The sequence below is a fragment of the Agelaius phoeniceus genome, chromosome 18 (assembly GCF_051311805.1).
Source record: "Agelaius phoeniceus isolate bAgePho1 chromosome 18, bAgePho1.hap1, whole genome shotgun sequence".
Classification (NCBI taxonomy): Eukaryota; Metazoa; Chordata; class Aves; order Passeriformes; family Icteridae; genus Agelaius; species Agelaius phoeniceus.
Window position 1 is genome coordinate 4,044,975 of NC_135282.1, and position 22,740 is coordinate 4,067,714.

General features: G+C 49.2%; 1 protein-coding gene across 2 annotated transcripts in view; it reads right to left on the minus strand.

Moving 5' to 3' along the window:
• The window catches only part of CORO1C (coronin 1C), a 48,044-nt gene that overhangs the window by 9,556 nt on the left and 15,748 nt on the right, over positions 1-22,740 (minus strand). For both annotated transcript variants that reach the window (XM_077188079.1, XM_054646007.2), the window contains exons 2-3: positions 13,147-13,346; positions 3,391-3,513 (exon numbers count right to left, since the gene is read on the minus strand). In XM_077188079.1, the coding sequence (XP_077044194.1) occupies positions 3,391-3,513; positions 13,147-13,341 (318 nt within the window). In that variant the 5' untranslated portion in view covers positions 13,342-13,346. The remainder of the gene's footprint in view (positions 1-3,390; positions 3,514-13,146; positions 13,347-22,740) is intronic.

Here is a 22,740-nt window from a genome sequence, read left to right on the forward strand (position 1 = left end):
GAATTTTGGATGCAGAACTTACCCTGCTGAGGGGGAGGACTCAGGATGACTCCAAGGAAACCTTAAATTGCTGCAGGGTTGCCTGGGCTTTAGGAAGGGTTTGTCAGCTCTCCCTCCCGTGGGCGTCTGAGTGTTTTTTGGGGGGGTTTGATGTTATCAAGGCTGTTTGTTTGTGCAGGAGGAAGTGGAGTGGTGGCACAGCTGAGGGAGAGGTTTGGGGCTGCAGGAAGGGCAGGAGGGGGAGGTTTTGCACAAACAGCACGTGAGAAAGAAAACAAAGCAAACTTTTCTTTCACCCCGTTTAAAGAGAAGCAAAACCAGCCTCCTCTGGCTCTGCACAAGTCGAAAAGAAGATTAAATCCATGTCTATAAAAAACATTGCTTCCTGCATCAGACATATCAATTTTTATCACTTTAAATAAGGAAGCAACTGAATTTGAGGCCTGGATTTATCCATGGCCCTGCAGGAAGAGGCTCTTGGTGCATCATTTCTGCAGGGTGAGACCTTCTCATTCTCCCTGTCCTGGTTGGTGGCTCAGGTCACTGCCAGGGCTCTCTTTGATTTTTAAAGGAATTTTCTCCATCACATGAGCTCTGCTCTGGCCTTTCCACACAAATTCCTTAAAATCCACCTTCTGATGAAGAAAATTTTCCATATCTGAGCAAGGGCCTCGATACCATCTAGAAATCTTTATCCACGAAAACATTTTCCAGCTGAACAAAAAGCCTGCAGTACATCAAAGCCATTCAGCACAACATCAAGCAGGAATATTTAAGTAATTCCTCATTTGCTGGCACAAGGAAACAATTCCTCCAAGGGAAGAGGCCACAGAAGGTATTTGCAAGGAAGCCTTTGGAGAGGGATCCAGGTCCTCTCTTTCCCAGTCCCCTCTCCAATGCTGTCTGGTATTCCTAACACCAAACCTGTTCAAGGTTTATGGACAGCTTTTGTAAAAATCCAGGAATTTCTTTAGAGGAAAAGGTTTCTGGCTTTGGATAGGGCCAAGTGAAGCTTCCTTGTGCCACAGGGGGGCTGCAGAGTTATGGCTGCAGGGAACCAGCCCTGTCCACCTGGAGACAGTGGTTTGCACCTCAAACCCATGTTCTCTCCCTTAATACCATCCTAAATCTGTGTTCTATCCCTCAATACCATCCCAAATCCGTATTCTATCCCTCAACACCATCCCAAATCCATATTCTATCCCTCAACACCATCCCAAATCCATGCTCTCTCCCTCACACAGTCCCAAATCTATGTTCCTTCCCAAATCCACATTCTCCCCCTCAATACCATCCCAAATCCACATTCTCCCCCTCAATACCATCCCAAATCCACATTTTCTCCCTCACACCATCCCAAATCCACACTCTCTCCCTCAATACACGTCTGGCTGACGTAGCTGAGATTTCTTATGGCAGAGGGTGAGATCCTAAATCCCTGAGTGCCAGGGCACAGATGGTCTTTAAGAACAAACTCTTTTCTCCAGCAGCTGGAGTTGCACAGAATCCCCCACGTCACTTTTTGTGTCTCCCCCCGGCAGAGCTCAGAGCCCGTGAGCAGCCACGTGTCCTGTAAAGCTCCCTGGGTTTATTCTGCTCAGGAATCAGAACCCAAACCCTTTCTCCAGGAAAGAAGGACACTGAAGTGTCCATGCCAGGCCAGAAAAGCGATTAAAATTGGGAAAGTTCATTAGCTCACTCCCAAAAGTCCAAGCCAGGGGTGCTCTTCACACACCAGTGCAGTTCCCAGCTGTCCTGAATGACTTGGGATCCATCATCTCCCCATTCCAAACCTCCAGCATCTCCCAAACCCTGCACATCCCTGATCCTGGGAGTGCAGCAAGGACTCACCTATTTCCCCTTCCACTCCAGACAGGTCACATCAAACACAAAACCCCCAGAGAGCTCCACCCTGCTCCACCCTCCTTCCCACATGGTTCCTGCTTCCAGGGATGGATGGGAAGCTCATCCCCACCTTGGGATGTGTGGAGAAGCCCCAGAGACCAGCAGGAGGTGCAGATTCCTGCAGTTTGTGTCCCCATCAGGACGGTGTGAGGGACAGAGTGGATTTGGGATGGTGTGAGGGAGAGAGCTTGTCCACTTGGACAACTTGTAACTGAACTCTGTCAGTTTTTCTCCACAGTTCAGTCCCTCTGGAGCCTCCCAACATATTTCTCATTGCACTTGGATTACAGACTTATTTTGCCTCCAAGGAGGCAGCTCTGGCCCTTCACTGATGCTCACATTTCAGAAACATTCCCCATGTGCAGCCCTTCTGCATTCTGGTTGGAGAAACATTCCTGCATCCTTCCAAAGCTCAGTTCCAGCCCAGTAGTGAGAGTTGCTAACATAGAAGTTGTTGTTTTGTTTAATATTAAATATAGCCCATTTTGTTAACATGTTTCAGCTTCCAAGACTGAGAGATCACAGGCAAGAGCTGTCCCAGGAAAAGCCTCTTGGGATGAATCCCCTCCCAAACATTTTAACGATGAACAGAAGCAAAGGCATTTATCTGACATGATCTATAATAAGATTTCAATATAACATTCAGCCTACAGCATTTCTAAATATGGCCAAAGATCCCTGGAGTTATTTGGCATTATTTCATCTTCCAAGGATTTTCTTTCACTGATTCTGCTGTGTTTGCATACGTGGGATTCCACATCCGTCACGGAGCGAGCCCGGCTGGGCCATCCCTGACTTAAAACAGGTCTCAATCCAAGGTTGGCAGGTGCAGAATTTGTGAAATTATTATTTTTTTATTTATTTATTAAAAAAAGACCTTTTGACACCTGCCCAAAACTTGGAGATACAGGAAAAAATTCACTTCCTTAAATCAAGGGTTGAAGGAATCTTGGAACCTTCCAACCCTGGATCCCTGGGCTCCTCACATCCATGCCCTGCTCCTACCAATGAGCTGGGCTCATTCCCTTCCAATCCCTTCCTTCTCCCAGCACACACCTCTACATCCATTGGGATATTTGAGGTTAGGAACCACCTGTCTTCTCAAAGCTCAACAAATCAGAACACCTCACCACAGACTGGCACTCTCATTCCTCTTCCCAAACAGCAAACAAATGCCCAGGGGAAGGAAAAATGGAAAAAAAATCTTCCCTGTGAGAGTGATGAGGCCCTGGCACAGGTTGGATGTGTCCAAGGCCAGGCTGGACAGGGCTTGGAGCAACCTGGTCTATGGAAAGTGTCCCTGCCCATGGCAGGGGTTGGAATGGGATGAGCTTTAAGGTCCTTCCAACCCAAACCCTTCCACGACGACTCTGCCCTCACCTCACCTTGGAACAGAAGGTTCCTGGAGACACCTCCAGGAATTCCAGTGTCCTTAGGAGCAGGAGCTGCAGCAGGAGCAAAGCCCACCCCAGAAGGGACACTCACCATGACAGTGCAGTCCTCGGAGCCGCTGGCGATGACCTGGTCATTGTGGGGACACCAATCGATGTCCAGCACCGGCCCCGTGTGGCCACACACTGTGGGGTAGGACTTGTCAATCCTGCCTGTCTGGAGGGAAGAAGAAGAAAGAGAGCTGTGATATCCTGAAGGAAGGTGCTTCCCATCCCTCGGTTTGCTTTTTCATATCCACAGTTCCATGAGATTTGAACTCATGGACCAGCAGAGGAACAGACCAGCAGCTCCTCTCCAGCATCAATGAGTTGCAAACTCCCCATGGAGCACAGGAAAGGGTTCAGAGATGCAGCACAGCAGGGCTGTGATCCCACATCTCAGCACCTGCTGCCACACCATCCCTTTTTCCACCCCAGCTTTCTGGGAAGAGCAAAGCTCTGGTTTCATCTGCTTCCCAATGGAGATGGCTGAAGACAACCAAGCTAAAAATGTCATCGGAGGGCATTGCTGGTCACTGAATTGACCAGGTCTGCTTGGTTTCTTAAAACAGAAGGATCTTGCTTGGATGGGATGATTTTAGGATGCAGTTGAGCAGAGGAAAATATTGTTTTGAAGAATAAAAGCTGCCAAAATGGACTGTGGTAGCCACACCTGCCTCTCCATGGCCAGAGGACCGAGGCCACCAATGCCAAGCTCCCTACAGGGATAACATTCCCAAGAAAAGGAGCTCATGAGCCACTTAAACCTGAACTGGCACAAATCCAGTGATGCTGAAACACCAATTCTGCCCCTGGGCCTACATTTTGCTGAGGAGCCCCTGAAGCACCTGATGCCACAAAGAAGGAAAAGGAAAATCACTCTCATCATCCTTCTCTCTCTTGGCCACAAGGGAAGCAATATTTACAATACTGAAGATGCACAGCAGCAACAGCAGGGTGAGGAGGAAAACTCCTCCACAGCCACAGCCACAGCCCTGGTCCTGCTCCATGGGGTTTTGTTTCCAGGGAATGACCTTTTCATGATGAGTGATGGGAGAAGAGACACAGCAGGGAGAGGTCTGGGATGGGGTCGTCTTCTTTTGTGTTTAAACATGCAGAAGAAATGGTTGGAATTTCACTTGTGCCATTGGATGGGAACATTCCCCAACCTTGGAGGTGACATTCCTTAATTTATGCCTCCCACCCTGCTTCATGTGGGAGGCTGCTCCTATTCAAGGCTGATAACCAGAATAATGCTGGACATTGGCTTTAGAGGATGACTGACCTGGAGCCCTCCACAAACAGCAAAACAAGATATTGACCCCAAAAAAATCCCACTAGCTCCTAAAAGGCCAAATTTAGGCTTCAAAAGTAAAAAAAGACTCAGTGATTCAGCTGCTTTTGGAATTATTAAAAGGGGAAGAGTTGGAGATGAAAAGCCATAAACCTGCCATTCAAAAATTAAAGCCTGTGTAATCCCTCTTGGATGCCATAATGTGAAATAGGATTTAAAAAATTAATACACCCAACTGCCATGTAGAATTCATCCATTTTAATTTACCCAATTAAAAGGAGAACCATGCAGAGCACATGAACTGCAGAAGGCACATGACAGGCCACAGACAAATACAGGCCTGAACCAAAAAGGAAAAATAGGAATAATAATGCAAAATGTCAGGGACTGCCTGTTCTGGCTCCCTGGCAGGAATCAGTGGGATCCTCCAGGAGGAGCTCCTGGTAACTATTTCCAGGCTGCACAAGCACTTGTCAGGTCAGTTTTGGGCTTTTACAGTCATTTATTACTGTGGGGAGGCAAAAAAAAAAATAATTTCAGCAAATTAACCCCCAAACTTCACCTTTCAGTTTTGATCACAATGAACCTGCACAGCCTGAGCAGGAGCAGCCAAGAGCCTGTGACAGCAGTGACACCCAGGAGCTGCTTCCCACCACCTGTGATGGAGCTTGGCTCTTAAACCAGGATCCTGCACTTCCATAAGGAGCAGAGCTTCCAGAATCATGGAAGGACCTTAAATATCATCCAGTCCCTGGCATGGGACACCTTCCACCATCCCAGGCTGCTCCAAGCCCCATCCAACCCGGCCCTGGGCACTGCCAGGGATCCAGGGGCTGTCACAGTTTCTCTGGGAAATCTGAGCCAGGGCCTCACCACCTTCACAGTCAGGAATTTCCTCCCAGAATTCCATCTAAATCTACCCTCTTTTATCTTAAAGCCATTCCCCCATGTCCTGTCATTCCATCCTTTATCCCAAGTCTCCTCCAGCTCTCCTGGAGCCCCTTTAGGCTCTGGAAAGGGCTCTGAGGTGTCCCTGGAGCCTTCTCTTCTCCAGGTGAACACCCCCAGCTCCCCCAGCCTGGCTCAGAGCATCTCCTTGGCCTCCTCCAGACTCTTTCCAACAGTTTCACATCCTTCCTGTTCTGGGACTCCAAAGCTGCTGCAGGTGGGGTCTCACCTGAGCAGGGCAGAGGGACAGAATTCCCTGTGCATCACCTACAGACACCCCCTGTCCCTGCCTGCACCAGGAGAGTGACACCAAACCCCGTTTCCAACAGGGAACAGACAGGGAAAACAGGGAAAGGAGATGTTATTTAGCAGCAGTGGGGGAGAGGCAGCAACCTCAAGCTTGTTTATGCACAAAGAATTATCAAACCAAGGAAGAGAGGACAAAGCAGAGCAGGAGATGTCCCACACAGCAGCTCCCTGGGATCTGGCAGAGGAAGACAATCCCAGGGAGATAAAGAGCCCAGGGGCATCAACATCTTCACTTGGGCATGAGAGGAGAGACTCTGCTGCTCACCAGGAATAACCCCAGAATCCTTCAGGTTGGGAATAATCCCAGAATCATTCAGGTTGGGAATAATCCCAGAATCATTCAGGCTGGGAATAATCCCAGAATCATTCAGGTCGGGAATAATCCCAGAATCATTCAGGTTGGGAATAATCCCAGAATCATTCAGGTTGGGAATAACACCAGAATCATTCAGGTCGGGAATAATCCCAGAATCATTCAGGCTGGGAATAATCCCAGAATCATTCAGGTTGGAAATAATCCCAGAATCATTCAGGTTGGGAATAATCCCAGAATCATTCAGGTTGGAAAGACCCCCAAGATCATCCAACCTGTGAGCAATCCCCACCTTTTCACCCAGAGCGCCACGTCCGGCCCTTCCTTGGCCGCCTCTGGAGATGCACAAAAATGAGCAGCAAACATCAAAACAAGACTAAATAAGGACATAAAAGTGCTGCAGGAGGCCCCAGCAGGGCGAGCACGAGCCCCAACCCTTGGAGAGAAGCTCCTGCCTTGTGGTCAGAGGCACCAAACGGTCTCTGCAGGGCAGAGGAAACCACGGTGTCTTCCTGAGCACCCGAGAGCTCGGCGCCGCATCCGCCTCTCGTCACCTCCAGCAGGGACCCTGCCACCCCCTCAGGGGACAGCACAGGACAGCACAGGACAGCACCACGCCAGGACTGACCCCTCAGAGTGAGCCATGAGCAGCTTGGGACTCAGGGCTGTGTTTTTACCACCTCTCAGCATCGCTTTGGCCAATTCCATCTGCCAGGTTCCTCCTCCCGGAGGTTCCTCCATCAGATTCAGCCCCCTGGAGGAGGGAGCCCCAGCTCCCAGCATTGCACTGTGCTCAGAAAAATCAGTGTTTTAAGGGATTTGCCAAAAGGGAAAGCTGCAGTAGGGTTATAGAAAACCCACCAGGCTGCAAAATCACCAATCCCATGGTTTTCAACACAATTCCTCTGCAAGCAGGACACACCACGAGGTTTGGCAGCTGGGTGTGTTTCCATGCGACCCTAATGCTCCCAGGTTTGGGGATTTATTTATTTATTTGGAAAATGTAATCTTATAATTAGGAGAGGATTTAAAATAAATCTCAAGTGCTGATACACAGATTAAAATTAACTTCAAGAAATTCAATCCTTCTCATAATCCACCGGGGTTGTGTGGTTTGACAACAAAAGTTATCCCTGATAACTTTTGAAATCTGGAGTTGTATTTTATAAAATGATGCAATTTGAGGATTTTTTTCTAAAATTGGTGTTGTCTGAATACACACTCAATATTCAGGTGTTTCAGCAAGGGGAAAATTTCCCTTATTAAATAAATTTTAGTTATTAAAATTAAATTTTAATGTATTTCATGTATTCCAGATCAAAAACAAAAAAAAAAGAAGTTAAATCATCAGAAATATTAAACCCAGACCAGAAAAAAAGTGAGAGATGAGAAGAAAAAAATATGATTAAATCCAAAAGGGATGGATAAGCAACATAAGAAAACTGTTCCTAAAAGTGGGAGTTTTATGAATTAATTTGAGTGTCTTGTGATCGTTTCTCTGCCAGAAAAGGGCATTTGGTGGCAGGAAACAGCTCATGGATTATGGTAAAAATATCAGGGAGAACAGCTGCTTCCCCAGCCCATGGCTGTGCTCCTTGAAATCTCCATTTCAATTAGGGAAGTGGCATCGAGTTGCACAAGCCAAAGCAGCTCCCCCCCCTCACTCTGCACAAGTTTGAGGAAGGAAATCAGGTCACAACTGCAAAGTTTGAAACCCCAACCAACTGCACCTTTTGTCTGCTAGAGAAAATGCTCCTCTTTTCTTTAGATTGTGGATTTTCCTCAAAAAAAAAAAACTCCTGAATTTCATCCAGGGAACTTCTGAGCACTGAGCCTCCATCTCTGGCTGCAGCAGCTGGGCCTGGAGGAGGCAACTGGGAGAGAACTGGGCTGAAATGGAAATTCCTGCCCATGCCCAGCAGCCATCACAGCCCAGTCCTGGCATCCTGAACTAATCTGGAAGATTAGCAAGTGTTATTCCCTAGAGATCCACTGGAAAGTCAGGCAATAAGAGGCCACTGTGCTCTCCAAGAATCCCCCAGCAGTGCTCCTGTTGTCACTTTGGCAGCTGCAGGGCTGTGACATTGGATGTTGGGGAAAATTTCCACACTGGAAGGGTGGGCAAGCATGGAAGAGGCTCCCCAGGGAAGTGGGAGAGTCACCATCCCTGGAAATGTTAAAACACAAGCAGCTGGGGCACTTTGTGATGTGGTTCACTTGCTCGAAGGTGGGGCTTGATGAGCTTGGAGGGCTTTTCCAACCTCAAGGATTCCATGATTCTGTGATTCTATCCCAGGCTGCCACAGAATGGACACATGTTGGCTTTAAATAGTTAAAAAAAACCAAAAACCCCAACACAAACAGCCCTCACAACCAACCCAACCTGCAAAATCCCATCTCTAGGAGCTGGGAGTGCAGCACAGCTCCAGCATTTCCATGGATATCTGTCCCACAAATGACATTACAATTAAAAAGAGACAGAGTCAGTGCTTTTTTCCCCTCTCTAAAATATGATTTCCAGAGCAGTTCATCCCCCTGCTCCTTCCCAACTGCAGGAAAGCCAGTGGGTATCCCAGAAGCTGAGGGCTCTGGATAAAGTGGAAAAATCCTGCTGCTGTTTGGAGGATGAGCATCCACCCAGAGAGAGCAGAGTTGCTGGGCAAGGATCCACAGGGATCCACAGGGATCATCTCCACGAGCTGGGAACAGATAATCCAGAGCTCCACCAAGTAAAACTTCCATTTTTATTATTGGACAAAACCTTAAAATTGCAGAGATATTTGTGCAAACCTCTGGCTGTAAGACAGGGGTGGAATTTGCTGCTTTTTTTCCCTGGAGGAATGAGATCCATTAGCCCCTCTGCTGCCCTCTCTTCCCTACTGCATTAGAACCTGATGATCCATTGGAATCAAGCTGACAGTGATAAATATAAACTTCTTTTTATAGAGAAAAATCCAAGGTGAAATAAAAGGACAAAATCCATCACACTCCCCCTAAAATGGCAGGAAAGGCTCAATAAACCCATCACAGCAAAAACCTCCTGATTTTATTCTACACACAGTTCAGAAAAGGATGATTTTCTTTCCCTAAAATCCTTCCTGGTGGAATAGGAATTGGAGAAGAGCTGCTTAACAGCTCTCATATGCCATGGATGAACACCAAGGCCTGTCACTTGCAGAACAACATATTCCTTGGAGAAGATCATTCCCGAGGTGTGCACGCCCCCACCCACATGCTAATTGCCTCTGAGGGCACCATCTGATCCCAGATCCTGCTGTGAAGGGGGTGCAGGAAGGGATCAGGAAAATGGAAAAATCTAATAAAAGCTATATCCAAAAGGGACTGAATAAACCTCTGGTAAAGGCCTTATGTAACACAACTCGTGGCTGAATGGATCTTTCTGCATGAACTCAAACAAAAAGGAACATTTGCAGCAGGTTTTTCTGTGCAGATAAAAACTGCAAAGAGTTTTTGAGGAGGGGAAAAAAGAAATTTTTCTCCAGTTCTGCTGGAGCACACATCCAGCATCAGAACCAACCCCTGAACCCAGGTGTTTCCAAGTCATCCTGCCCAACATACCAGAAAACCCAGACAATTTTTATCTGGTACCTTCCCTGTGTACCCAGAGCTTTCCCTGGGATAAGCCTCGGAGAAAACCAACTCTACAACCAGAGCCCAGAACAAGCAGTGAGGTTTCCAGCTCCTTCCCTGGTGAGCAGAGTTAACGCTGATTACCCTGGCTCTTATCACCTCCACAACCCTGACCGGGAGGAATTACAGCTTTTCCAAACTATGTGGCTCATTCCAACAGAGGCCAACCCCCCCAGACCGAGCAACCTGTGGGAATCAGATTGTCTGATGCTCAGCAGCTCCTGCCGGAGCATGGGAATGGCGAGTTCCTGGCAAAGCCCCTGCACATGTGCGTGCAAGAAAACAGGAAGTTCAGACAAAGCATTTCCACAGGCAGCAAAGCCGGCTCGGCCACGCCGGCTGCGGCTGCTCCGGGAGCTGCGGGGATGGAAAGAGGATGCAGGGAGCAAAGAGGATGCAGCCCCTGCGTCCCCCATTGGCGCGGGGGGACGGAGAGACCCTCGGCAGCACGGGGGAGCTGGGGACGCGGCGGGGACGTGGGTGACAGGGGTGAATTGGCGCACACAGACGCGTTAATTCCCGCAAACGGGTTAATGGTTAATGAATTCCCGCGCGCACACACTGGCTAAATCCCGCGCTCACGGGTTAAATCCCGCGCACACACACGGGTTAATGAATCCCCGCACACAAGGGTTAATCCATTCCCGCGCACACACGGGTTAATTCATTCCCGCACACACACACACACACAAGGGTTAATCCATTCCCGCGCACACACACAAGGGTTAATCCATTCCCGCGCACACACACGCAAGGGTTAATGCATTCCCGCGCACACGGGTTAATTCCCGCGCACTTGCCGCGCCGCGCCCCCGCCCCCGCCAATCAGCGCGGCGGCCGCGAGCGCTGCCATGACCATATAAGGTAAAAAGCCGCGGCCGCCGCAGTGCCGCTGCGGCGAGCGCGGGTGCGCGCGCGCGGAGGGGCGGGGCTTGCGCCGAGGGGCGGGGCCTCCCATCCCGCCGGTGTCCGCCCCCCCCCCCCCGCCCCGAGCACATGGAGCGGGGTCCCGGGGGGCTCATCCCGCCCCAAAAACACCCCCGGAGCTCCCGCTCAGCGCCGGCAGGGAGCTGGGAGCCACCAGCCCGGCAGCGACAAACCCCGGCCGTAACAACACCCTGTAATGTCACTGAGAATTGGCAAGGAAAGCACATTAAAAGGAGTAAAATCGCCCCTTTTCTGTGCTCACCCTGCACCAAGGGTCAGCCACGTTCCAGGTAATTCCCAGTGAGCCGCAAAGCGCTGGGTCTGAGCAGCCACGATGTCGTTATGGGACTTTTCCCCTGCAGAAATGCAGCAAGTGTATTTTTATGGCTCAATTTTAAAATCGGCCCAATCCCATGGTTTAAAATTGCCTTTTTTTTTTTTTTTTTTTTTTTGACTATAACAACAAAGATTTTGCTGCGGGGAGCTTAATAAGTATCTGTGCTAAACAGGCTCAAAGAGAAATCCAAATGTTATTTAGGGTGTTGAAGGAACTAAAGGAACAATTTCATCAGCCCAGGCTATAAAAATAAATGCGGAACACAGGAACTGGTTAGAGCAGAGCCAGCAAAGCACTGCATTGCAAAAGAACGTGTCAGGCTGGGGGTGAGGGCCACAGCTCCTCCAGCTTCCCATGGAACCTCCTCAGATGTGGATATTAATGCCTGTGGAAGGCAGGAATGGAGCTGAGGGCACCAGGCAGTGAGAAATAAGAGGGTGGGAGGAAGAACAGAATGGATGAGAACATAACGCCAAAGATGGCACTTAAAAATGCAAAAGGGCACTCAGAGATAACAGGAATTTCTGCCAGGGACTGGGAAAACACAGAATCATGGAATCATTAATGTTGGAAAAGCCCTCTGAGACCACTGAGTCCAACTGTTCCCCCAGCACTGCCAAGGCCATCGTGTCCCCAAGTGCCACATCCACACAGCTTTTAAATCTCTCCAGGGATGGGGACTCCATCACTGCTCAGGGCAGCCTGTTCCAGTGCCTGACAACCCTTTCCATGAAGAAATTTTCCACAATATCCAATCTAAACCTCCCTTTGCACAGCTTGAGGCCGTTCCCTCTGGATCTGTCCCTGTTCCCTGGGATCAGAGCCTGACCCCCTCCTGTCAGGGAGTTGTGGAGAACCAGAGCCTCCTTTCTTCCAGGCTGAGCCCCCAGTCTCCCTCATCAGATTTGTGCTCCAAACATTGGGATTTAAGAGAGGAAAAGAGGGATGCACATCCCCAGCTGTCAACATCTGTGCTGTGATGCAGCTGAACCAGGAACTCCCAATCCAGGGCAGTGCCACCAAGTGCCACCACGCGTGGTCCAGGCAGGAGGAGGACACGTGGCCTGAGGATGAGCCCTAAGCAGGGAAGGGCTGCTCATCAGAGCAGCAAACTGAGCTATTTTGGGAGGTTGGGGTTTGGCTTTGCTGAACGCGATGGAGACGTCGCTGCCCCCGCTCTGCCCTGGCCAGGAGGGAAGTTGTGCTCAATCCTGGGCACTAATTCTGTGTTCCACAGGGCAGATCTGGAAGCGGAGCTGGGAACTGATGACAGACTGAGGACAACTTAACCACAGGCTTAAGAGAGGAGTTTGAGTGTCACAGAGAAAAGGATGTTGCAAAAAAAAGTCTTTTGATCACAAGAATTTGCTGGTTAAGCATTACAGAAAGAGATGAGAAGAATCTCCTCTAGAGGATGGATGTGACTTTTCCATGCAGGACCAGGGGCACCAGGAATGCCCTTCTTGGAACCAGCTCATTCCTTTGCATCCCTCCAATGTGGGGCTGCAAGGAGCAATTTGGCTCAGGTGTATTCCTGAATTAAATCTGCAAGGAGCAGTTGGGCTCAGATAGTTCCTGAATGAATTCAGCAAGGAGCAGCTGGATTCAGATAGTTCCTGGTTTAAGTCTCAAGGAGAAGCTGGGCTCAGGTGGTTCCTGCTTCAACTCTGCAAGGAGCAGTTGGGCTCAGGTGGCTCCTGGTTTAAATCTGTAAGGAGCCATTTGATTCAGGTGGTTCAAAAAAAAGCTGAATCCCTGACAGTAGAAAAACCAGACTTGATCATAAAAAGGCTTCTAAAACACGATTCTACGTGGAAAATTCTGCCAGAATCAGCTCAGATGAGTCAAGCAAACAGCTTGTTTGTTGTGTTTAACGTACAGAAAGCATCAGACTGATTACAGACATTAAACACATTCCTACATGGCACCACTGAGCACCCGCTGTCACCACAGCCTTCATTATCCCCAAAGAAACGCTGGGGTGACAGCACAGCCGAGCAGGGAACTCCAGAAACATTCCAGCAGCTCTTACCTTGTGCAGAGGCAGCACCAGGAAGGCTCCCCCGCCGCTGGCATCCACGATGATGGCCACGAAGCGGGGGTTGACGGCGCAGAAGGAGCTGTCCCAGGTGACGCGGGACACGCGGATGTCGTCGTAGCACTGGTCGTTCTTCACCGCCTGGCCGAAGACGTGCCGGAATTTGCTCTGTCGTACCACCCGCCTCATGGTGTCTGCAAAAGGAGAGGGTCAGTTCCAGGGAAAGGGATGTCCTGCTTGTCCAGGAGATTTCCTGGACAGGGATCAGCGCTGGATGTTCTCAGCAGCTCCGCGGCCGCGCTTTTGGCGATGCGGAAACGGAGATTCGCTCGCTGTTCGTGGGATGGTTTGGGTTGGGAGAATCCCAGAATGGTTGGGGTGGGAAGGGATCTCTGGAGATCCCCCCTGCCACAGCAGGGTCACCCAGAGCAGGTGACACAGGAATGCATCCAGGTGGGTTTGGGATTTCTCCAGACAGGGAGACTCCACACCCTCCCTGGGCAGTGCCAGTGCTTGGCCACCCTCCATGGGAAGAGGTTCTTCCTCATGTTGAGGTGGAATTCCACATGGTTTAGTTTATGGCCATTGCTCCTCATCCTGTTGTTGGGCACTGCTGGAAAGAGTCTGGCACTGTCCTCTTGGCACCAAAGACCTTAAAATTTATCCCATTCCACCCCCTGCCATGGACAGGGACACTCTCCACCATCCCAGGTTGTTCCAAGCCCCATCCAACCTGGCCTTGGACACCTCCACCTTAAGACCTGCCAAATTCTCAGCCAGCTTTGCCTTTTCCTTCTTTTATTAACTAAAATTTAAGGTTGTTTTGCACCCAACCCAACCCAACTGTATTTCCAGGGGGCTTTTACAGAATTTGCCAGTTAAGCGTTAATTTCCCCACTGTAAATGTGTTCCCTGACTGCAGTAAAGGAAGTTCCTAATCCCAAAAGCAGTTTTTAGACAAGTCTCCACATATTTTCAGGGATAAATCTAGTCTTGGATTGAACTTGTTTACTTTCAAGTCAGACAGGGTCCAGAAGATGTAAATAAAAATGCAAGCTCTCAAAATCCGGTGTTCCTGTGAAGTGGTTCCACATGTTCCCTAGCTTCCAGTTCTTTCTTCTAACTCCAAAATCACCCTAAAAAAAATTGTTTCCTAGGCAGAAAGGAGTAATGGAAACAAGTTAATGACTCCAATTAACTTGGTGTGTCTGTAGCATTTCTTGAGAAAAATTATTTTCAAGAATGCTGGAGTTAGAATAGAGGGAAAGGGAATTGGTGTGGAAAATTCCAGCACCTGGGAGAAGACACAGGCACAACTCTTGGAATAGGGATATGACCTATGGAGCCCTCACATCTGGGAAGGGCTTTTCCCATCATCCCAAACTTTTTCCCTCAGAGATGATGGAGCAGAAGAGGAGCCTCCATACAGCATCTTGCTTTTACATATGGGAAAAATATTTCTGCCCCAGTCTCTAGGGATAGCAAAAAAAAAAAAAAAAAGGGAAAAAAATAAAAATAAGCAGAATCCACCTCCTATCTCTCCTCCTAGAAGGTCCCCAAGCACATGGAGAGGCTGGGAAAAACTGCCCAGTCCCTGGAGCTGCTCACTCCAGTGCAATGTTCCAGAGTGAGAGACCGGGAATGTGGTTCTATCCCAAATCCCTGCTCCCAGGCTGTCTGCTGCAAACGTGATGAAAGCTCCCAGGGCTGTCTGTGACTGCAAAGGCTTCCAAGGGAAGAGCTGAGTGAGTGCTGATGGCTGTTTTGTAGTCTGGGAGGTGAAATAAAAAATTAACCACGACAAAAAGCAGGATAACTGCAGGGAAGCGCTCATCAGAGGCGGGAAATGCCACGGAATGTGTTTGAAGAGGAGGCAAATGTTCCAATTAACCAAACAGACAGCTCTGCAGTGAAACTCTCCACTTCTGCAGAGGTAAGGGAGAAGGAGCAGGGGATTTGTTTTGCACCAGAGCCCATTTGGGAACTGGCACTGGTCACTTCCATGGTGGCTCAGCTGCTGGGACAGGGAGGCACCAGTGCCACTGGAGTCACCAGTGTGCCCAGTAAAGGCAGATTTGGGCTCAGTTGTGTGCTGGGAACACCTGTCCCAGGTGTGGGGTGGAGGCCACCAAACACCTTCATGCTCCATGGGCTCCATGGTCATTCCCAGCCATGGAGAACAGGTAGGGGTTCCCCACAGTACCTCTTCCATGCTGATATTTTAAAGAGAATTAAGAATATTTAAGGAAAAAAATAGGTTTTAAATATAAAATTTTGGGAAGAACTGAGGTGTTTAAGGTGTCAACAGAAAAGAGCTATATGGAAATTGTTAATGATTTCTGTCCTATTGCAGCTGAACTTGGGCTCCCTCCCTATTTCCACCAGTTACTGGAATTGTGTAATGAACTTTCTGCCAACTGTTTCCCTCAGAGCACAAATCTAAGGCCTGTTCCACGCTGGGCACACCCAGAAACACCAGAGTGTGATGGGAAGTCATGAACCAGGAGCTGCTCTCCAGCCCCAGCCAGCAGGTGAGAGCACTAAACAAAACCATGGAATGGTTTGGGTTCCACCCCCTGCCATGGGCAGGGACACCTTGCACTGCTCCTGTCCAGCCTGGCCTTGGACACTTCCAGCACAACCCCAGCCTCACCAAATCACGCACAAAGAAAAGTTGAATTTCAACTCCAAGATGCCCAAATGACTAGAAATGTTGAAGTCTCAAGGTTCAGATAAGACACATGATAAAAAATGCAGTTCCACACCCAGTTACTGATTTGTGTCGACTCATTCCGAGCCCTCTCATACAATTCCATCCCCAGGGCTCCTCCCAGGGCTGGGAAGGCTCAGCAGAACCTCTGAGGCCATGGCCAGGTCTGGCAGTGAGCACCATGCAAGAGCAGCATCTCCCCCATCTCCCCAGCATTGCAGGTGACCCCAGGCCACCCCCAGGACATTGGGAATGTTCTCCCAAGCCCAGTGTGACCCCTCAGCCCTTTGCCACCCCTTGCAGCAAACCCTTCTCCTCATCTGCCTGCACAACTCATCCAGGAGCAGGGAAAAGGCTCCTGCTCTGTGCAGGGTGGATTTCCAGGAGTGTTCACCCCCTGGCAGCATTCCCACCCTGCTGTGAATCCAGATTAAAATCAGATTGCTGGGAAGAAGGTAAAGTGAAGGTTTGAACTTGTCGTGCTGAGCCAGCACAGCAAATTGCCTGGAATCACATCCCACAGAGCCAGGGGGCTGGGAATGGGCCTGCTCCAGTGCTGGCAGTTCAGGTGTGATGGTTACAAAGGATTATTTGTATCACTTGGATAATTGTATCACTTCTTCACTTGATCAATACCAGAACAGCAGGAAAAAATATTAAATTTCAAATATCAGATGCTGGAGATCTGTCACCCCTTCCAATTTCCCAGAAGAGAAACTCTTTACCCCATGGTGAAATCCTAGTATTTGATTTCCCTCATTTTTCACCCTCTGATGCAAAGGGTAATCATTTGATTTTCTATAAATTACCTTTTAAAAATGCAGAGAGTTCAGATGCCTCCAAAAATATCCTTATTTGTTCCAAAGGGATCTGTTGGAACACACCTTCCCTGCCCTCTTCCCCACCTACAGCTCGTCATCCTTAGCAGGAACTCTCTGATCAACACATGGTGAGCAGCCTCCAAGTGCTCATTTCCATAGCAAAGGGAGCGATTCTTGGCGTTGGATCAGAGCCATTTTGATCTGGCAGCTCTCCAAGGAGAAGGAGGGGGGAATGTGCTGCTTGTGGTAGGAAGGAGCAGCGACTGTGGCTCTTTCAGCTCACCAGGGAGAGCAGGTGAAAAACCCAACAGGGGGAAGGGGGGCTGAGCACCCCAAAAAAGAGTCCTAGCCCTGCCACAGGCTGTCCCGAAATGGGAAGAGTGTTCTGTTTCCTTTTTGCTTCTCAATCCTGCCGTGCAGAGGATGCCCTCCCTTCTCCTCTTCCTCCTCATCCATCTCCAAGAAAATCCACAGCTCAGTTTGGTTCCCGCAAATTCTCTCAGCAGAGTCACGGGCAGGAGCTCCAGGCTTGGCCAATTCATGGGATGGTTTGGAAGGAACCTGAAAGGTCACCCCATTCCACCCCTGCCATGGGCAGGGACACATCCCAGCCTGGCCTTGGGCACTTCCAGGGGTCCAGGGGGATCACAGCTTCTCCAGGAAACCTGAGCCAGGGCCTCAGCACCTTCCTAGTCAGGAATTTCTTCCCAGTATCCCATCTAAATCTACCCTCTCTTGTTTTAAAGCCATTCCCCCTTGTCCTGTCACTCCATCCTTTATCCCAAGTCCCTCTCCAGCTCTCCTGGAGCCCCTTTAGGCACTGGAAGGGGCTCTGAGGTGTCCCTGGAGCCTTCTCTTCTCCAGGTGAACACCCCCAGCCTGGCTCCAGAGCACAGGGGCTCCAGCCCTCAGAGCACCTCTGTGACCTCCTCTGGACCTGCTCTAACAGGTCCGTGTCTTTTTTGTGCCACTTTTAGGATTATCAAGCGAGACACCAACACCTGAGATGATTCACCCTAAGGAAAGGCTGATTCAGCCTCTATCACACTTGCAGAAGGATGACCTGGGTGGTTCAGGGAACCCTTGGGAAGTGACTTTGGAAATACCCAAATGGGTAAGGAAATGTATCCATGGCTAACGGGGCTGTGTTGGGGATTTTCTCTTAGGAAGTGGACTTGGAACATGAGCATTAAAAAAAGGAGTTAATTAGATCATTATCTATGCTGTTAAACCTTGGCTAAGGAACTCCCTACCCACTTGCTAGACAGAATATATTTTTGGGGGGTAAAGTGCAAAATTAGAGGATTTAAAACCTCCTGACTGGGAGCTGAAAGGCCTTTAAATTTTGCCAGAGTTACAACCCTCAGCAAAATTAAAACAGAAGCTTTGGACACCCTGCAAAGGCCTCCACAATAGATGTGCTGACAGATCTACAGCTGCTGAGCTCCTGGATCCCGCCCGGCCACACACGGCATCTTGGTGGGGACAGAGCAAACCTCTTATTCATTCCCTCCCTGAGTGAATTCCAGCTGAATTCTACCAAAACTTGGGGTTCATCTGCCAAGTGTGTGCCCTCTGAAGAGCCCAGCCCTTGTGGCAGCTTTTGAAAGGAGCCTGGATGCTGCTGGCCATGCTCACACAGGGACACTTTTCATCCCACTCCTTTCTGATCTCCCATCACGATGTGTCACAAGAGCTGCCATGAGTTTGCCCATTTTCCTGTTTATAAAGGATTTATCTGTCTCAAGAATCCAACAGATGGATTTCTGTGGCTTCGGAGGGTTTGCAGCCTGCTTATGCAAGAGGAATGCATCCTGCTAGGGAACACTTACAGGAAAACCCCCCACTAATGGCAAAATCCTGCTCAGCCCATGTGATTGTGATCCCTTCTGGATGGGGAGGCATTGGGATAAAAGGCCAGTTGAACTCAGACAGCCAGAGGCTACTGTTAAGGGGGGTGAGGAGATACAAATCCAGTGGATAGGGAGAGCAGCATTTAAAAAAGGTTGGTATTTGGGACTAGAAAGGCTCTTCCTTAAGTGGAAAAAGTCAAGTTGCAGCTGTTGATGGTGAATCCCCAAACTCCCAGTCTGAGCCTTGCTGAGGAACTTTGGAATAAAGGTCCAGTCTTAGTTGTTAAAAAATGAGAAGCAGATTAGGAAAATTAAAAAAATTAAGAGGTCAGTGGTTGACCTTGATGATCTTAAAGGTGTTTTCCAATAATTCCATGGTTTTATAGGCAGTGCACCAGCAGCAGTTATGAATGATGTTATGGGATGGATGGGGTGCTGGGGTCAGCAGGGACAGGGCATGGCCTCACTGGTGAAACTGCAACATGGGACAGCCCAGAGGATTCCCAAATACCAACTGTGAGGCCTCAGTGGCCTCATCAGCAAAACCTCACCAGCAAACCAGCTCTGTGCTCAGAGCCGGTTTTACAAAAAAACCTAGGAAGTGTGTTATAATCCTAACCCCAAACCAGGCCATGGATGTTCCAAGCTGCCCCTAGCATGGAGAGAACACCCTCTGGGAGCAGGGCTGAGCCACACCTGCAGAGCAGTTGGCCATCATGGAGATAAGCACCAGAGAGAAGCCCACAAGGAATCTGCAAATTCCTTCCTCGGAGTACTTTGAACATCCTATGGAAGATGAAGTACAGAGCCACACTGGAAGGGAGGGCAGAGGCATTCAGGGGGTTTGAGGCCATGGAAACACCTCCATCCCCTCGTGCTCCTCACAGCAAGGATGGCTCCACCACTGTGGGCCCAAGGAAGCAGGGACTGAGCCAAGAGCTGCACCCACTGAGAACAGGCACAGAGACCTCCAGGTTATTTCCTAATCCCTCCCTTCTGGCATTTTTTTCACTCCAGAGCCTTGGTTGTGCAAGCTCTGGGGTTCTCAGTGACCCAGGGCCATGCCCAGCCACAGGGACACACGGTGCCCTGGGCTCAGTCCAGCTGCCCACCTGTTCCAGGGAAATCCTACCACCACTGTCACCAGCAAGGCTGGAGGAGGAATCCGTGTAATAAAATCCCAGAAAGGTTTGGGTTGGAAGGGGCACTAAAGCTCACCCAGTTCCACCCCCTAGCATGGGCAGGGACACCTTCCACCATCCCTGGAAATGTCCAGTGCCAGGTTCCACAAGCCCTGTCCAACCTGGCATTGGACATTTCCAGGGATGGAGCAGCCACAGCTTCTCTGGGCAGCCTGGGCCTCACCACCCTCACAGGGAACAATTTCTCCTAATATCTCCTCTGAACCTTCCTTTGGTTCAGTTTGAACCCATTCCCAGTTGTCCTGTCACCCCATGCTCTTGGAAAATTTCATCTCCCTCTACAAGAATCCATGGAACCCAAGAACTCAGTCTCGTGACTCGAAGTCTTGCAAGACTTGGGCAAAGAAGGAAGTGGGGGGAAGCAATGTCACATGGCCACAAAAAGTTCAGCTCACCCCACGACTTCACATGAAAGCTCAGCAGAAAAAGGGAACAGAGCAAATGCCTTGATGCAGTTTCTGTGCTTTTAAACACAATTCTGTTCCCTCTGTGTATCCCTTTTCCAATCAATCCATATCCAGTCCATTGCTGACAGAACTGTTGTTTTCAGCTGTTCAGAGTTATTTAAAACAAAGGTGAACACTACTACAGATGGTCACAATTCCAAAACACATCATATTTGTGTGCAGATTATTTTCAGTCTTTGGTTATTTGAGCCTAGGTTGAGCAAGACCCTGCCATCTGATTTCACTTCATTTTAAAGACAAAAAGCTGGAATATGAACTTAATACTGAAATTTCCAGCTGTTCTACCACTGGCAAGATTCTATTTTGGGATGGGAACCTAAACCACAAACTACCAGGGAATTTGATTATATCTCAACTGGGAAGCCCAGCACATTCAAAAATGTAACACAACCCAAACTTTGGATACTCTGAAATTTCTGTTCTGGACGAAGCGCAAGGTGTTGGCTGCAACCTGTGAAACACTTGATACAACTCTGGATTTCAGAGCTGTAACCTGAAATGATCATATGAAAACCTTCAGAACATGAAGAACTCTTGAGTCAGAAGTGCCTGTAGAGCTCAAATCTCCCAGGATCACCAAGGCCTCGTTATTTCCTGAGGGTTTACCTGTGTGTGCTCATCTCACATCTCCCCCCCGGGGCTATTTTCACTTCAAGATTTCCAGGGATATAGAATTCATCTTCTTGGGGAATCACCTGCTTGTGGAAGGTGTCCCTGCCTGTGGCAGGGGGGTGGAATGAGATGAGCTTGAAGCTCCCTTGTAAGCCAAACCCTTCTGGGATGATCTTACCACTCCCACACTCTGTCACTGTATCTCCACATCCAGCATTACATCATTGACCATAATTTGCAGTGACAAAAGGACGCTGCAGTTAAAGTCATTACCCTGAACTGAGAGCGTTGTCTGGCTTCATTTAATCTGTGTCATCTACCAGAAAGGCAGAGCAATGAATGCACACAAAAATCATTACACAAAATAATTCAGCAGGAGCCATAGAGTGATGGGGAACCAGCAAAGGGAGACACCAGCAGGAATGGGAGTTCTGCTGCACTCCAAACAACCTCTTCTTTTGGGTTTATATCTTTTAGAGCATCCTCTGGCAGCTGGCACCACAGAGGTGGTGGGGGATGTTACCACAGGCTGGACAAAAAAGGGAGTTAAAATGAAAAGAGGAGAGCAAAGTGGAGCTAAAAAGAAAGGACTAAAACTAAGGACAAAACCTCATCAAGGCAAGTAGCATACAAAATACAGGGCTAAGAGAGCAGGGATTGAACATTCCAGGTGCCTCGGCGCATTCATGGAAGGTGTCCCTGCCCATGGCAGGGGGGGAAGGAGAATGAGCTTTAAGGTCCCTTCCAACCCAAACCATTCTGGGATTCTGTGATCTCTGCATTTCAGCTTCCACTCGTGCTGCCAGCAGAGACAGTTGCACAGTGGTTGGACACCACAGAAGCTTTTTGCTGGACAAGGAAAGGGAAGCCTCCCACACACTCCCACCTCCGACACCGCCGTTCCAGCAGCCGACCACAGAAGGTCGTGGCCTTTCGCATCATCCCCTGCAAAAATCCTTCCTTTTCTTTTCCACTGGAATAAACACCAGAGAAGCTTCTTGTATCTCATCCACTGCCAAGAGACAGAGCAATATCCTGAACAACAGCTCTGGGAGCTGCAGCCAGAGACGCAGAGCAGCCCCAGGGATGCTCCTGACACCCATGGGGAGCAGGGAAGAAGAGGGCTCCAGACCACGCTGTGATCCCAAGGGAAACACAAGCAGGAGTGCAAGGCTCTCCCAGGATTCCAGCAAAGGGAATCCAGTGATAAAATGCTTCTCCCCAGCACTGACCTAGTTCTGTTATCAGAGCTAACAGGGAAGTAGCAATCTGGTCAGAGCTGCTGCCCCAGCCCGCTGGATTCCTCTCTCACTCAAAGGTTACATGCCAACGTTTTCCAGACCATATTCCTGAGATACGTTGGAGGCTTTTCTTTCTTTTGGGCAAAGGTTGGTGGTTATGAACAGAAAAAGAGCTGTTCCCCAGCGCAGCTTCATGAAATTCTCACCAAATCAGCACCAGATCCCAGCATTCCCAATCAACCAAGCAAGCACCTTTTTCTAACAGAAAAGATGTTGTCCCTTGTCCAAAGTCCCTCTCCAGCTCTCCTGGAACCCCTTTAGGCACTGGAAGGGGCTCTAAGGTCTCCCTGGAGCCTTTTCTTGTCCAGATGAACAACCCCAGCTGTCCCAGCCTGGCTCCATGGCAGAGGGCCTCCAGCCCAATCCCCAAAGGAATAGATAAACTGTTTTTTATTCCTCAATTGCAACATCCCTTGGCATCCATAGGAAAAAATTCTAAACATTAAAGGTGTTTTAAGAGATAGACAGTCTCACAGATAAAAGGTTGCAGGTTCCCAGTTCTCCTAGAGCACTGCACCATCAGGGAACCAGGACCTGCAGAACCCGCTGCTCCAAACACCAAATTAACAAAATTCCTCCCAACTCCAGAATAAGGCAGAAACAACAGATCAGCACAACCAAG